This window comes from Ciconia boyciana, chromosome 1 (assembly GCF_034638445.1).
Source record: "Ciconia boyciana chromosome 1, ASM3463844v1, whole genome shotgun sequence".
Classification (NCBI taxonomy): Eukaryota; Metazoa; Chordata; class Aves; order Ciconiiformes; family Ciconiidae; genus Ciconia; species Ciconia boyciana.
The window spans coordinates 62,275,086-62,288,702 of NC_132934.1; the positions used below are offsets into that span (position 1 = coordinate 62,275,086).

General features: G+C 40.7%; 1 protein-coding gene across 7 annotated transcripts in view; it reads right to left on the minus strand.

Annotated features, from left to right (window-relative positions):
- Positions 1 to 13,617, minus strand: part of TXNRD1 (thioredoxin reductase 1) — a 54,745-nt gene that overhangs the window by 20,630 nt on the left and 20,498 nt on the right. The window contains exons 1-8 of one of the 7 annotated variants that reach the window (XM_072871151.1): positions 9,094 to 9,272; positions 8,861 to 9,007; positions 6,769 to 6,891; positions 4,242 to 4,413; positions 2,715 to 2,787; positions 2,481 to 2,600; positions 1,544 to 1,686; positions 1,308 to 1,423 (exon numbers count right to left, since the gene is read on the minus strand). In XM_072871151.1, coding sequence (XP_072727252.1) covers positions 1,308 to 1,423; positions 1,544 to 1,686; positions 2,481 to 2,600; positions 2,715 to 2,787; positions 4,242 to 4,413; positions 6,769 to 6,851 — 707 coding nt within the window. In that variant the 5' untranslated portion in view covers positions 6,852 to 6,891; positions 8,861 to 9,007; positions 9,094 to 9,272. Of the gene's footprint in view, positions 1 to 1,307; positions 1,424 to 1,543; positions 1,687 to 2,480; positions 2,601 to 2,714; positions 2,788 to 4,241; positions 4,414 to 6,725; positions 6,745 to 6,768; positions 6,892 to 8,860; positions 9,008 to 9,093; positions 9,273 to 10,996; positions 11,254 to 13,617 lie in introns of those variants that run through there. The other 6 variants (XM_072871126.1, XM_072871161.1, XM_072871144.1 and 3 more) reach the window with 6 other exon arrangements.

Sequence of the window (13,617 nt, forward strand, 5' to 3'; positions counted from 1 at the left end):
AATTAATGCAAACCACAGTAACAGGCAGAGATAGAAGTATGAAATTATGGAAAACATGTTTATTTGCCTGCTTTCCGTTTCTTTCAACTGCTTCATCAAGCTATGTCAGTTCTGCCTCGCTTTGGACCTAGACTATAAAACTAGGGCTTCTCAAGGAAGCAGGGACTCATGGAAGCATCATGCTTGCTCAGCAGAGACTTAGGCAGAGTTTGGCAATGCAATTCTCCAAATATTTAAATCTAAAATAAGTGTCTCTTTCTCAGCCAACAACTGCAAAGACTAAACAAAGTCGCTCTCTGCAAATGTTGTGGTGGAATAAAATGGGATTGTGTAATTAAAGGCTACATCATAGTTCCTATCCCCCAGGGAACCCAGTGTAGATTACACAGACAGCCTTAATCTGATAGTCTTTAACTCTGGCATTCCTGACTCTTCCACCTTAATGTTATTTTAAAGTACCACTTTACAGGCTATATTATCTGTTACCTTTAATTTCACTACTACTTATTAGAAGGGAAACATGCACCACAGTGTTTTGGTTTCACAGGGATTATGCCAGGTATTTATTTCAATTGCTATAAATTTGCAAGCCTCTAATTCCAACCTCTGTTTCTACATTAAGTAACTTAAAAGTTACTCTGATATGAAAACACATTTCATCTGCATATCACATTTTTTTGTCAAAATTGTGCTAGAACTGCTTGGTCTTATCAATTAACCAGACATCTGAAACCAGTTTTTCCAAAAGTTGGATTAACTTCACTGAGTAGCTGGAAAAAAATGGGGTTGAGTTTCAAGACTGCCCCAATGCATGAAAACAGATACGTTTCTACCGGCTTCACAACATCAATTGCTTTGCAACTCCTGCTTTCCTTGACATTTGAGTAGGGAGGTTTCTTCCAAGCAGACTGCGCTCTTCATTACCAAAAAACCATCAGTATGTGAACTGAAAGACCATACGGAATAGAGAGGAAGTGAGTGTACTTGTAACTGGGGCAGAGCTGATTAATTAATTTTATGATGGACACGCACATGATTTATGGTATTCTCGGTTACTGCTGTTATCAGTCAGAAACAGAACCATCCTAGCCAACCACTCACAGTCCTGTGGTGTCTACTAGACACCAATGTTTTTGGCACCTTAAAATCTGTCTACAGCTATTCTCCTGCGCTTACTTTCTCCTAACAAAAAGTTACATAGGAAAGAAAACCAGCAACCAAGCAGCCCTGCTCATGCTTCACCACTTTCTCTTACAGGTGAAGCATTTAAACATGGTGAATGACTTCATATTTCTCCCTGTTTTTACCTGCTAATGCAGTATTCCTTGTCTCCAGGTATATCGAGGTAGCGTGGTCGTTCACCAGTGGCAATGAGAAATCTCTCAGCCGTGTACAGCTTCTCAACTCCTCTTTTATTTGTTGCCTGTGGACAAAGTATTAGTCCAAAGTGAGTATTTTACCAAGGGAAAAATTATTCTATTTGAAAAGCACCTCTATTCAGAACGTACTATAGGAAGACCCAGCAAACATGACTAGGGAGTACCTTAACTGTGTGTGGCCCGACAAATTCTCCGTATGCATTCTCATATGTGACTTTCTTCTCTCTCAGTGCAACCCGATAGCCCCAGTTCAGTGAACCAATGTAATTCTGAACAGATTCTGTCATAGTCATCCAGTTGTGTGTGACTGTCAGAAACAAAAGAGAAAGGTTCATCTTTCAGTCTGTGAATTCTTCTTTTTCCATAGCCAACCTTGTATTCTCAGACGGATTTTTCATGCCCCAGTCACCTTTGTCTTATTCCTTTTTTATTCCAAGGTAACTCTACTGAAATTCAAAGAACTACACCAGTGCAGACAATACAAGAGGTCACAGTGGAACAGATATGACTTAAAACATGGAAAATTTAGGCTTACTGCATTATCGATAGTTTTCTACAGACACATGCTGTGAGTAGGTGACACTGCTCAACAAATGAAGACTATGCATCTCTGAGAGGTGCCTCTGCATGTTCCCCACTACAGGATTACACCCTAAATAAATCCAAATCCTATAACCATGCACGTTAGAGCTAATATAAAGTAAAATTCATCTTCTTATGTAGAAGCGACAGAGACTGAGGGAAAGGAAATCCTTGCCTGCAATTATGAGCAAGTTTCTGATGGGACATTCTGGGGTATTCCCTTAGATGTTGTGTTACATTCAGAAATGGAGTAGTACCTTATTGCTTTTATTCACACAGCAATCTTATCAAATACTGACATGATCAGAAGCTATTAATAACAGATCAAACGCTGCAAGGCAATAAGCCCCATGGCTTTAGACTTGAAAAGTGCTTAAGTTTATGAGCAGTCTCTCTGAAGTTGCCTCACATTGTTAAAGCCAGCACATGCTTAAGTGCAACAAGCACTTGACTGTGAAAAGAACCTCTGGATTTTCAGCAAAAATGAGAGAACTGCAAAAAAATGTTCTCCTTCTTTACCTTCTTCTGTGAACTGCCATCCAAATTTGCGTGAATCTTGCAAGGCTTGTCCCAGTAAAGCTGCCTGATGCATCAATTTTTTAGGTATACAGCCCACGTTTACACATGTTCCTCCAAGACCTGAGAGAAAGGAACAGAATGTGTTTTTCACATCAGTGTGGCTGATCTCAAAGGAGAATCAGAGTCTTTGAGTAAAGCTCCTTTATAACAGGTTTGCAATGAAGAGAAATTTACCCCATGAGTTTCCCAGAGGTGTAGGCGTGACAAAGTCCAGCACCATCACTTTCTTTTCATATTTGGCAGCCTCCTGCAAAACAAATTAAATAAGACACATCTAAATATTAGAGGTTAAATTTGGAGTAGATGATAGCATCGTGCATTGCTGAAGAGCTTTGTGACTTTTAATTAAGTAATAATGAATGATTTGCAAGGGAACAGCCAGACAGTCATTAATCTTCCAAATAAATCTGTGCACTCAGTAGGAAAAAAAGATGAAGGGAAAAAAATAGGCATTCATCCTGCTACACAAAAGCATGGCACTAGCTGACATACAGAAGACTCTGGGAGTCAAACCTCCTCTTCTCTTCTCCATCCTGTCAGTTTGTTCACACTATTTCCCAACACGCCATTTACTTTTAACATATTTAACAAATTCTTCATTAATCCAGTTTTGCCTTCAAAGATGGTTTCTCAAACACTCATTTGAAACCACATCACACAATAAGCAATCACATGGCCAAGTATTACAACTGTGCTTATCCAATCTTCTTCCTTGTAGTGGAAGGGAACACTCGATTTTGAGTACAGTCTGTGGTCGTCAGGATCAGCTCTTGCTCTTCAAGCTAGTCAACCTGTGGCAAGTTGACTTTACCGTCAGGATGTGTACATGCCATCCACACTAGAAAAGTGATGGTTTATCTAACGGTATTTCCCCTGAGAAGTTTCATTAGCAAATCTACAATCAGTGTGTGTAAATGATGTTGAGAACTGGAATTTCTGTACTGATGCCATTGTTCCCTTTGTGCTTTTTAAGAAAAAGGCAAAATTCAGCAGCGATAACTGGTACCAGACAAAAACACTTAAGTAAGCACTACATAGGTGAGAAACAATGATGACAGATTCCCCCATGAGATGCAGCAAAATAACTTTGATACTTGGAGTAACCACAACTGTGCTGCATCACATGATGATTTCTTAGACATGTAAGCAACAACAACTATAGGCACAGGATATTACCCTAAGGCCTTGGGTTTGGCTTGGGAGGAGCTAGACAGCCTTCAGCACTATGTTGCCAGTAATACTTGTTAATCCACATAGTTGACAATCAGATTTCAATTTTAAATGTAACTTACTTCATGCAAAATACAAATCATATTTCAAACAACGCAGGCTTTAGATACCTTTGGCAAATAGTCATGTACTGGATTTCTGCTACCGATAAAGGTCAAGGTTGGCTAAGAAGCTAATTTCTACCCATTAGTAGCACCTCTGAGAAAGTTCCTCAGAAAGGTGCTTAGGGCCTGAGATGCGTTATTAATGCTCCTTTATAATGACAACTCTTATACACAGCTCAAAAGAGCTTTACTAGTGTAAACTAACTATAATGCATGGATTCCCAAGCTTACACTCACCTATACGCTCACATAATACAGCACAGCATTGCATCACCAGCTTGGTAGAGATCACAAACAGACATAACCAATTCTGCAAAGCGATATGCCCACAGTAACAAAACCTGCCCTGTAGGCTTTCAAACCTTACTGGGTTCAGTGCAGCGCTGCATGAACACAACAAAGTTGCTTGGGGCTGGAGCTGTTCTGTGTGAACTGATAGTAGTGGCCTGGCACTTTGGTCTGGGTCTGCGGTTGGGTTGCACAGAGTCAGTCTGGCAGCGTTTGCACTCCCCATGGAGACATGCCTCCAAAATAATGAGCTTTGAGCACAACATAGAGAGGAAAAGGAAGACATGCACAAGAAGCTGCATCTGTCATAGTGAAAAGCACACATTTAATCAATCTAGTTCAACTGCTGCAAACCTGAGTGTAGATACTGGAACTTGGTATAAAAGCTGTGTAGTTTTTTTTCCTTTTGTTTTGTTTTGCAAAACAAAAGGAAAAAAAGCACTGTTTGTTAATTCACTAAAAAAAATTGAATAATCTAAGTACAAGTCAGAAGTTTATATGTGTAAACCACTTCAACTTCACAGAACTGATCTGAAACACACACATTACTAGTGATAGTGATGTCGACTTTATTGATCTACCATCTTCTGCTCTACTCTACAATCACTTGAGAACACTAAGAAGCAATATACTTTATACACTGAGCTGAAGGAATAAGGCAATTTATCTTCCTAGCTACACACATTTTCTGTCCCACAGCTGAAAAACGATGCAATAAACGTCACTGCTGTAGCTTCACAACCTAGCATATGTATACAACAAAGCAGAGTAGTCTCCTTATGGAAATTTCAACAGATGGCTTTTTATTACTGCAAACTGTTTTTGCATTACTGCAAGCTCCCTTTTACTCTTGTTACTCTCTTCTGTCCTAAAACATCCCCATCCTCTGAAAACTAGTGTCTGCTTCTCTTTGCAGATTCTCAGAATTTTAATAGATCTTATCTTCCATCCTACGCCATGACAATAGTGCCCCTATTGATGGGAAAGCAGTAAGCTACCAAAATAGATTATGGACATACAGCACATTACAATCCACCATGCAGCACTGCACTCTTCCATTATAACAGAAGCTCTTCTAAGGGACCAAGGTTTAGTGTGAATCCAATGCTATGCAGATATAGTGTGGCCAGCAGGACTAGAAAAGTGATCGTCCCCCTGTACTTGGCACTGGTGAGGCCGCACCTCGAATACTGTGTTCAGTTTTGGGCCCCTCACTACAAGAGAGACATTGAGGTGCTGGAGCGTGTCCAGAGAAGGGCAACGAAGCTGGTGAAGGGTCTGGAGAGCAAGTCTTATGGGGAGCGTCTGAGGGAATTGGGGTTGTTTAGCCTGGAAAAAAGGAGGCTGAGGGGAGACCTTATTGCTCTCTACAACTACCTGAAAGGAGGCTGTAGCGAGGTGGGGGTCAGTCTCTTCTGCCAAGTAGCAAGCCATAGGACAAGAGGAAATGGCCTCAAGTTGTGCCAGGGGAGGTTTAGAATGGATATTAGGAAAACTTTCTTCACCGAAAGGGTTGTCAAGCATTGGAACAGGCTGCCCAGGGAAGTGGTTGAGTCACCATCCCTGGAGGTATTTAAAAGGTGTGTAGATGGGGTGCTTAGGGACATGGTTTAGCGGTGGACCTGGCAGTGCCAGGTTAACGGTTGGACTTGATGATCTTAAAGGTCTTTTCCAACCTAAAGAATTTGATGATACTATGATTTTCTCCTCTTTTTCTTTCACTCCTCAGTGGCCTCCTTCACTTCTCAAGAACAAAAGAAATGCTTCCTGTCTGGAGGAAGAATTCAGCTCCAGGTCTTGAGCAACTACACAGTTTTATTTCTAGGAATGCTCAATTCACTTCTAAATAGTTAATTCTACCACAGCAAGAAGAGGCAAAATGTGCCTAATTACTGATGAAAAGGAGAGATACTGACTTACATTAAATTTCAGCAAGTTTCAAGTATTTGGGATAATGACAACTCTTAAGAGCTGGTACATTCTGCTCCACCATGGATTCTTTTAATTAATTCTACATATGCTTCTAAAAGCAATATCCTAAGCAAAAATCATGATTTATTTTGCTACAGGCAGGAAGTGCCAGAGCCTAGAAATGAAGGGTGAGATCCTAACTCTGCTTAAGTATAGGCAAAATCTCCATTAATGCAACTATATAAGCTCACAAATCACTACATCTCCCCCATTGACAAAAACTGAAACAACATACACAACTATTTCTGAAGAGACAGTACTTTCAGATAAAACTAGAAACCTCCTGATGTTAATTTTGAATAGTTTTAAAAACTTTTTCAATTATGAGTTGAATTTTAATTCAACTACTAATAAACACTGGTGAGATATCTACCTGCTGTTTTCCAACAGCATCATCTCCCATTAGTGGGGATACAGAAGAACGAAGTTTCATTCTAGTGAGAAGTATATCATGACATTTTTATGTTTTTCTTCTTCAGAACATAAGGAAAAGAATATTGTATAACTGGGGCTAACCTCAAAATAAATCCCACTGATCATGCCCCTACAGTCTTAAAGATCCCAAATCCAAGACGTTGAGGATGTCACCCACCTACTTACAAGGGAAGTATAAATCTGTATTTTCTCTCTCATACCTTGGCAGCTGCCAGACCACCTGAGCCCCCACCAATGACAATGAGATCATAGTCATAGGAATGCGGCACTGGTATATGCCCATTCATTTCCGGCAGTTTCTGAGGCTCGCCTTCCTTATGTACCTGAACAGAGAAAACAAAAAGGTTAGAGAACATTGAAACATTACTCATAGTGCTCAAAAATTTGTATTTTCAGCAGCAAATATTGTGATAAGGGAATGTAAGTGCATCTGGATTTTCTGAGCTCTTCTTTTAATTAGCTTTTTAAAAGTTCATCTTCTTAATCCATCCTTGAATAGCTCAGTACCTATTAGATACTGAACTATGAATTTTCTTTGTTGGAGCCCTGGGTTTCCTTGCAGAGCTTAGTTTTCCACATCAACAGCACTCCAGTGCCTCCTCATACTGTGTACTCCAGGATGAGATACATACCTGCTGACACAGGCATTCCATTAATTTCTTTTATTCTTTTCATCTGCCCTGGACTTTCCTAATTAATGTTTTTCCCCTCCTCCTGCATATATTGGTAGGAAAATGCAACAACCATATACAACATTGTAATAATCTGCAATTACCAGCCTTACCAACTGAACAAACAGAACTGAATGAAGAAAGCAATTTCTGAAAACTACATTTTTGTAACATGCCTGTGTTTATTTTTGGTTTGGTTTAGCATTGTAACTAACTTTGGAGTCAAATGGATCAAATGTGATCACTACAGTTTCACAAGAGATTCAGCGTTTTTTGATGAGACAACTACTACCACAGAAAAACCAATCTTTAAGTCCTAAAATGCATTTTGACAGCTGTATGTCACAAAAAAAATTGCATTGTCTTCACACAATCTTTCTAACATGAGCCTTTGTATTTAATTTACGAAGTTCCAATTTATCAGGGCTTCAGACCTTCAAGCCTTTGGAGTTGCTAGCAACAAGATCTGGAGTCAGTAAACATCAGACTCCTCAGCTGATGTAAAATCAGTGTGTATCAACTAAAGTAATGATAAAACTTTTAAGACTAAAAACGTAAATAAAGAAACCCACACTCAGTCACTTTACAAATCTGCTCGCTTTTATTCAAGTGCTTCTACCTGCCTAACTAGGCAGTTGATTCAGTACTACTGGAATAGTCATGGTAAATAAAAGGAAAGAAAAAAAGCAAAGAAGTTTGCTCTCTCTTTTCACCTTAATTTTGTTTTGCATTAAGCAGCCCTTTGTGCTCAAACCATTCTACTGTCGCTTTCCTCTGGGGTTAGATTATTCCCTCTCTGTAAGCATAACTGTGTCTACCCTAGCAACTGCTGCCAGTGCAGCCATATCACTGACAAAAATCCCTATCCCTCCAGCAAGTTACACAGCAATGGCAGCAGAAATTCAGACTGTGCATCTGCCTGTAGAAAGTTACATTTCAGTAGTCCTTCGTAACCCTGGGTAGCATGTTAACAGCAGAAACAAAACCTAGAAAATACCTGTGGCCGTTGTGAAGACATCCAAAAATACTTTGTCTTCCTTCCTCTTCTCTTCCCACTCTGTCACCCCAATTTATAACCCTGTCACTAAATCTAGTTTGCGCTTAGTTCCCCTTTCTTCCATTTTTCTAACACGGTCATTGGCCAGGCTCAAACTTCCTACTGCAATGACAGTAAGTGTGAAAAAGGAGCATATATTGTATTATGGTATGCAGTTTCACTTCATTTCTATTTAGGGACATAAAACAGTGGAAGTGCACCATTTGTTTCCAAAGCACACCTTCTTGTTTGCTCAGTGGCGACAGGATGGTGTGAAGCTTAAGGGCAGGCTCAGACTAACTCCCACACAGTCACCAGACCCAACTACCAAGAACGGTATCTCTTTGATGTATATAAAGAAAGCACAATACCTACTCATGAAGTTTGTTTAGATCACTACTTGTATCATGCTACGTTTTTTTTCTTTTAAGAAAAATTATTTATATTTTCACATGTGGATTAAGAAACTTCAGCTTTTATTCCATCAATGGTTCCCTACTGTTTGGTTCATTTTTCATCATTTCTTCACAATCATTCTTCATGAAAACATATTAAAAGTTTAGATCAGACAAAGTAGATTATAACCTTAGCCTCTGAAACCATCTCTGCTCCAAAGCAGCCAGGATCTTGTCAAGCTCTGCTTCCCATTTACCAAGGGAACCTCTTCATGACCGTGAATCAGGACTGTGATCCCATCCAGGGAACAGATCTCCTCCGTTCTTCTCTCAAGAACTACAATTTTTAAAAGAAAGCCTACATTCTTCGCATTTTTCAATGTCAAAACTAAATTACAGAGTTTAAAATGTAAATCCCCCTACCTTTAAAGTTTTCTCATGATCTGCTATTTGCTTCTCCTGTACAAAACCAACTGGCTGTGAAGTTTCTGCCGTTACTTCGCACAGCCCTTCTTGCAGCTTCTGTGCTCCCTCTGTGAAAGAAAGGATAAAATAACATAGTGTCTGGAGAGACCTCCTTTATGAAGGCTGTGCTCCTCAAGAGAAATTGTCTGGGGGAGTGGCCTGGCAGCTTCATCGCTTCCTCATCAGCAGCATGCCTGTCTCAGGGGAGCATTTCCTAAGGCGACTGATGAGTCATTTGCAACGTTAGGATGACTTGCTATATTTTTCTCTTTCATAAAATCCCATATGAGAGTTGGCTGGGATCTCAGTACTTTTTGCCAATCTAACAATATGCTTGGAACAAAGCAAAGAAGCAAGATTTGCTGTGGACAAGCCTGAAATTTCAGTCTTAAAAGAAAAGGATGATTTTACCTTTCTTGCCCAGAAAGTTATTTTCTTATGCTGATGTGATGTCATCTTTTTCAGTCTCATACTTTTAAAATGGAATTAAAAGTTTTTATTTTTCTTCTGCAATTAGTTCCTTGGAAACTTCTTTCAGTTCAATTTATTGATATAATTGTTTTTTCCATGCAACTCTCCCCCCCCAAATAATTTCTGCCATATGGTATTGCTCGTACTGTGAAATCCTCTAAATAAATGTATTTGAAAGTCTGGAAAAGATCTGTTTGCCACTGGTCATAACTGATTTTATATATATATATTGGAGATATATATATATCTCCAACAGAAAAGGTTAAGCATATTAGTGGAAAGGAAAAAATTAACATCTTTACACATGATGATACTTTATTTGATATGGCATGGAACAAGAAAAAAGAAGAAAATCTAATACTTCATTGGAATCCATTATCAGCTCTGCCTTCCTCCACATAACTCTGACTTATGTTAAGCTTAATTTCCAATAAATGGGTCAGTACAGACTTGTTTGTACTTAATCACATACATACTTTGCACTGCACAAACAGCATTAATTAGCAAATTTTGACATGTGCACATACTTAGACAAACAGCCATACTGAATACGTTTACATTCCTTGGGCATTGAGCCCACAAACCCGTAGAGCATTCACACACATATGCACACAAATGCAAAAAGGCAGTCATTGAAAATTGGTCTGTAATCTTGTCGTCTTGGTTTTCTTCTCTGAAACTTGGTGATAAAATTCCTTTATCTTACAAAGGTACTGGGAAGAGTACTTTGCTGATGTTGGTAAAGGGGTTTAAAGATCAGAATCGTTATGTAATAGGTAATAGCAATATTAGTGATGGATAACACTTGGCCTATTCTCGTTTGGGGAAGGAACACAGGAATTCATCTGTGTGTATACACACGCACCTGGGAAAAGCAAGAACAAAGGTTTTGAACAGTGGTCACAATCTGCACAAAGGAGACATTTTTCTTCAATATATTATCAAAGCTACAGTCCTGTGGGTACCTGAGGCAACTAAGGCCTTATATTTTATTCCTATAACAAGTTTGGACAACCTCAGGAATGTTCACGTAAAACTGTATCTTCAATGAGATAAAAATCTAGTCATTAGACAACACAGGCATTTATATAAACATCTCTAATTATTTTCAGGTAGATCTGTGCTAGAGGTGCCTAGCTTTAGCAATAGCCCCAAACCCCAAAGGCAACCATAACCTCTGGCAGAGACTTGAAAGAGTTTGTACGCAGGCTGCTGCTGCTAGGGCCTCTCCCTTGTTGGTTCGGGCAACCTGCCACAGGCAGGATGACAAAGCAAAAACTGCTCTGTGCGTCACGTGCCTGTTCTCCATAAAACTCCATCCATTAACGGCAATTACAATAACCCACAGTCCTGATGAATCAATAATTTCCAGAAATCAATCAGCAGATACCTTTTTGCAGAGCAAGACTGCTAAGGAGAACCTGGGCCATGGAGCTGCTCTGGATAATGCTCAGAGACATAGCTCTGAGGTGAGGACGACTCTTTGTCCGTAAGCGTCAGCATTACTTCAGCAAGTCTGTAGCAACTCACAGCCATTGCAGGAAGATCCAGTGAGGCTCTTACCCTGCACTACCTCTGTCTTTGGTTTTTGTTAGTCTGTCGTGGTTTAACCCCAGTCGGCAACTAAGTACCACACAGCCACTCGCCCAGCCTCGCCCTCCTCCTGCCGCTCCCCCAGTGCGAGGGGGGAGAGAATCCAAAAAAAAAAGTAAAACCCATGGGTTGAGATAAAGACAGTTTAACAGGACAGCAAAGAAAGAGAAAACAATAATAATAATAATGATAAAAATATACAAAATAAGTGATGCACAATGCAATTGCTCATCACCTGCTGACCGATGCCCAGTCGGTCCCCGAGCAGCGATCGCTGCCCCCCGGCCAACTCCCCCCAGTTTAGACTGAGCTGGGGAGTACCAAAAATCTATCATATGGTATGGAATAGCCCTTTGGCCAGTTTGTATCAGCTGTCCTGGCTGTGTCCCCTCCCAGCTTCTTGTGCACCTGGCAGAGCATGGGAAGCTGAAAAATCCTTGACTTAGTGTAAGCACTGCTTAGCAACAACTAAAACATCAGTGTGTTATCAACATTATTCTCATCCAAAATCCAGAACACAGCACTATACCAGCTAAGAAGAAAATTAACTCTATCCCAGTCAAAACCAAGACATAGTCCCAATCTAGAAGATGGTGGCTGTTGAGTGTTACCTCCCCTACGGCCTGCCAAGTGCTCCTTCACATGGGATGAAGGGGACAGGCCTACTCTCTTCCACCACACTGTTTTTTTCTTCTTCTCACTGACAAAATACCCTGTCAGCATACTTGGCACCAGCTCTGGCAGCCAACAGACCCTTACATGAGCTAAATCAACTCACTAACCTAGATGAAAATTAGCACAGGAGAAGAAAAGACATGGACAGTTTCCCACCAGCCTGTCAAGTTCAGCCAGCTCAGGGAAGGATCCCATGAGCACCGCAGCCAGTGCCAGGCAGAAGGCATATCCACGCAGACCAGGGTGAAGGAAGAGGAGGTAGCAACGTATCTCTCCCTTGTGGCAGCAAAACTGCCAGATTTGCTCAGCAGCTTGTCAAACCAGCCAAAACCCCACCTTTTTAGCATTTACCTAAATCCATTTCTGAAGCAGACTACACTAAGCCTTGCTGCCACTTCTTGAGCAGAGCGAAAAAAACCCAAAAACCAAACAGGGAAACAACTATGGTGTTTTAAATCCATATCCTTCTTTATTGGGAGTGAGCTTCACCATTAACCAAAGTCCTCCCTGGTACCGAGGACTCTGAACTTTCGACTGTCGGTTGTGTAACTTCTGGCAGGTGTGGAAAAAGGCACAATTGGTTTCAGAAGGCCTTGACCAGGCAGGAACGTGACCAGCCCAACACAACAGCCCGGACCAGCTTCGTGAGCAGAACTGCTCCAGGATAAGAATAGCCTTACTCTGCAAAAGTGTCCACCAGGAATCCAATGGGCTGCCCAGGCAGGACGTGGGGACCCACGGAAAGCACCTGCCCTTCAACTACTCACCATGAAGGTCTGTAGTGGCACTTCAAGGCAAATGTCTTTGTTGATTTACCTAGATTTTCTGTATCACACTGCAGCATATTATCAACAAGAACAAACTTCACATTTTTGACAATGTAATTACAAAAAATAGCTGTCTCTACTCCAGTAGTTCAGAGGATGCCTCTAATGTTGTAATGCTTATGAACAATCATGTGACTTGCTTTACAGCCTTTTCTTCAGGCATCTGAGAAGTAAAGGCTATTTCCTATGATGATAAATGTTTACGTTACACTTAAGTTCGCCTTCTAGGTGGAGAAAGTTTCAGCTCTTCCTCCTCCCACTTTTGCTCCTTTCTGCCCTTTCAACACAGGTCACTACCTCCTCCATTGTGTAAACTCAAACATTTGGAAATGATGGTAAGAGAGCCACTATATCATCCAGATGATGACAAGAGAAAAAACCCAAGCCTTTAAAATACACGCCTCCAGCCTAGATCATATCACAGATCCACACTGAGAGGCTGCCTTGCTATCAGCTGAACTGACAAAACTTCGAAGGAATGGAAACCCGGGGCAGGATGCAGAGGAGAACCTCTTAAACTGCCTTTGCTCCTAGAGGAATCACAACGCACCCACACTTCCCAGAGAGCCAGGATCAGTGGGTGGAAAATTTAAAAATAGTAATTAGAAACTGTACTTTGATGAGCAGATATAAGTTAGACCATCAACCTACCTCACACACTTTATTTTTTATGGTGACAGAGATACTGTGCAGCCTTATGGTTAAACAAGAGAAGCAACGGAGCTGGCTATTGTAGATGTGTCAGGGCTTGCTTAGATAAGGGCTGCATAAGCTGTGCTCTAGTGATCCTGGCCAAGAACCACCGGTACCTTTGACAGGATAAACTAGCACAGCCCTGTGGCTATTCTCTTTCTTTCCAAGTGCCGATTCAGCACATGGCTGCCCTGTCAGAGGAATTATAAACATAGCGTAGAGA